This window comes from Marmota marmota, unplaced genomic scaffold (assembly GCF_001458135.2).
Source record: "Marmota marmota marmota unplaced genomic scaffold, marMar, whole genome shotgun sequence".
Classification (NCBI taxonomy): Eukaryota; Metazoa; Chordata; class Mammalia; order Rodentia; family Sciuridae; genus Marmota; species Marmota marmota.
In genome coordinates, this window is record NW_026000205.1 from 5,121,694 (window position 1) to 5,123,238 (window position 1,545).

At 55.3% G+C, this 1,545-nt stretch overlaps 1 protein-coding gene across 1 annotated transcript in view; it reads right to left on the bottom strand.

The window, feature by feature from the left end:
- Window positions 1-1,545, bottom strand: part of LOC107151357 (CLK4 associating serine/arginine rich protein) — a 26,296-nt gene that overhangs the window by 6,623 nt on the left and 18,128 nt on the right. Inside the window, 2 exon segments of the mRNA XM_015496716.2 lie at window positions 1-98; window positions 214-429. The exon segment at window positions 1-98 is cut by the window's left edge and continues 20 nt beyond it. Of these exon segments, the coding sequence (XP_015352202.1) occupies window positions 1-98; window positions 214-429 (314 nt within the window).

The following is a 1,545-nucleotide window of genomic DNA, read 5'->3' on the forward strand; positions in this document are numbered from 1 at the left end:
CCCCACCGCGGCGGGAGCGGGAACTGGACCGGGAACTGGAGCGGGAGCTGGAGGTCCTCGAGGCAGAAGAGGAGGAGGAAGAGGAGGAGGAGCGCCGGCTGCAGGCGAGGCACGGAGGGCCAGTCAGCATGGGCCTGGGCTGGGGCCCCCCTCTGCCCCAGGGCCCTCCCACGACGGCCGGGGCATAGGGCGGGCAGCGTGAGCGTTACCGACCGGGCGCTGGCATTGCGTCCCGGTGCGGGGCCGCCAGGCTGAGGGGGCGCAGGGGGCTTCCCTGTGGCGGCCCCTGATGCGGCAGCAGCAGCAGCGGCTGCAGCTGCCTCCTCATCGCTGCCCCCAAAACTGGTGATGAAGGTGATCTTCTCCTCCCGGCCTGGGCTCGGGGAGCGCGAGCGGGAGCGGGACTCGGAGCTGGACTCTGAGGGGGACCTGCAGGCAGACAGGAAGAAGGGTTCAGGGGCCCAGGCTTCTCCAGCCTGCTATCCAATGAGGAGACAGCGCAAGGGAAATGACGGCCCCAGGCACAGGGAAGCATGGAAAGGGTGGAAGGGCCGAGGAGATGGCCACCTGTGAGGACGCCACCACCACAGAACGCTTAAAAGAAAAGAAATGCGAGAAAATTTCTGGCATTATGTGGCTATTTAAAATGGATGACGGGGACTGGGGACAGAGCTCAGTTGGTGGAGTGCCTGCCTCGCATGCACAAGGCCCTGGGTTCAATCCCCAGCACCCCACACACACACAAAAAAAGACGACCGGGGCTGGGGATGTGGCTCAAGTGGTAGCTCGCTCGCCTGGCATGCGTGAGGCACTGGGTTTGATCCTCAGCACCACATAAAAATAAATAAAATAAAGGCATTCTGTCCATCTAAAGCACACACACACACACAGATGAGAAAAAAAAAAAAAAGAAAGCAAAAAGGATGAGCTTCCTGGGTGTGGTGGCACAGGCCTGTAATCCCAGCAGCTTGGGAAGCTGAGAGTAGGATCTCAAGTTCAAAGCTAGGCTCAGCAACTTAGCGAGGCCCCAAGCAACTCAGAAAGACTGCCTCAAAAACTAAAAAGGCTGAAGATACGACTCCATGGTTAAGTGACTTCTGGGTTCAAATTCCTGGTACGAAAAAAAAAAAAAAAGGATGAAACTAGGCACAGAGACACACACGCCTGTAATCCCTGTGACCAGGAGGTTGAGACAGGAGTATCAGAACCAGCCTTGATAAGTTCCAGGTTAGTCTGGGCAACTGAGTGAGACCCCGTCTCAAAAAATAAAAACAATTAGGAATGAAGCTCAGTAGTAGAGCATCCCTGGGTTTCATCCCCAGTCCCCCGCCAACACACACAATGAAACCAGGTGGTGCACCTTATAGTTCAGCTACTCTGGCCACCTTAGCAAGGCCCTGTCTCAAAATAAATAAAAAGGATTGGATACAGAGCTCAGTGATGGAGCATTTGCCTACCATGTAGGAGGGGTAGGGTTCCACCTATCCCCAGCACCACAAAAAGACAAAAGATGGAAGGAGCAGATCTTTTTTTTTTTTTTTTTTT